Genomic DNA, 1008 nt, shown 5'->3' on the forward strand with positions numbered 1-1008 from the left:
GGTAGAGCCCCTGCCTAGAAAAACCCAGTGAGGGGCTGGGGTGTGCTCAGGGGTAGAGCCCCTGCCTAGAGTCCCCCAGTGAGGGGTGCGGCTCAGGGGTAGAGCCTGGTTGGGTTGTTTCCTTGTCTGAGTTTTGCCCACAGCCTGCTCGTTCTCAGGAGCAGAGGCAGCTGAGCCAGGAGCGTGATCTCGTGGAAAGTCTTCGCCAGCAACTCAGGGAGGCCCAAGGGCAGCTTGACTCCCAGCCAGAGGACCAGAGGGAGAGGCTCTTGCAAGGGGTACAGGAGGTGAGGGCTTTGACCTTAGAAACGGTTCCATGTCTGTCATTAGGACCCAAAGTCCTGGCCTGGATCTCTTCCCTCAGGAGTGGGGTTCTGGGCTTCGCCCCCCTCAGTAGTGGGGTTCTAGGCTCTGTCCCCCCTGGAGCCCAGGAGTCCAGGCCCCAGGCTTTCTGACCCAGCATTCTCCCTCAGAGCCCCGCATCCCCCTTCCTCCCCGGGTCCGGGGTCCGGCGTGAGTCCCTGTGTCGCACCCGCAGATCAGAGAGCAGCTGGACGCCGCCCAGCGCACCTTCGAGGACCTGGAGTTCCAGCAGCTGGAGCGCGAGAGCCACGTGGACGAGGAGCAGGCCAGGCCCGAGGGCAGTGCTCCGGAGCCCAGGGTCCGGGAGCTCCAGGCCAGTGTGGCCCGGCACAGGGTGAGCCCGCCAGCCCACCTCCACCCCTCCCCCGTCTCCAGGACAGCTGTGGGGCCCTCGGTCACTACGGCCCGGCTCCTCTCCTGGTGATGAAGGCCGAGGCGCGTCCTCCTCCCCTCTGTTCACAAAGGCAGGAGCTGGGCTTGGCTGCACGTCCCTGTTTACTCGTGTGTTAGCGTGTGTGCGAGTGGCAAACAGCCAGAGAGCACCCTCCTTCCCGCACAGGGCCTGGCTTCCAGCTAGGGCTGAGGCGTGAGCAAGCACCTCCGCCCTTTGAGCCCCCGCCGGCCCCACTGTCCCAGTGAGCCCCC

At 65.5% G+C, this 1008-nt stretch overlaps 1 protein-coding gene across 1 annotated transcript in view; it reads left to right on the forward strand.

Annotated features, from left to right (window-relative positions):
• Nucleotides 1-697, forward strand: part of LOC129674218 (pleckstrin homology-like domain family B member 3) — a gene marked incomplete at both ends in the record, with an annotated part of 2996 nt that extends 2299 nt beyond the window's left edge. The window contains 2 exons of the mRNA XM_055604087.1: nucleotides 159-287; nucleotides 539-697. Of these exons, the coding sequence (XP_055460062.1) occupies nucleotides 159-287; nucleotides 539-697 (288 nt within the window). The remainder of the gene's footprint in view (nucleotides 1-158; nucleotides 288-538) is intronic.
• Between the last annotated feature and the right edge of the window lie 311 nt (nucleotides 698-1008).

The sequence above is a fragment of the Psammomys obesus genome, unplaced genomic scaffold, assembly GCF_907164565.1.
Source record: "Psammomys obesus unplaced genomic scaffold, mPsaObe1.curated_primary_1811, whole genome shotgun sequence".
In the NCBI taxonomy this organism is placed as follows: Eukaryota; Metazoa; Chordata; class Mammalia; order Rodentia; family Muridae; genus Psammomys; species Psammomys obesus.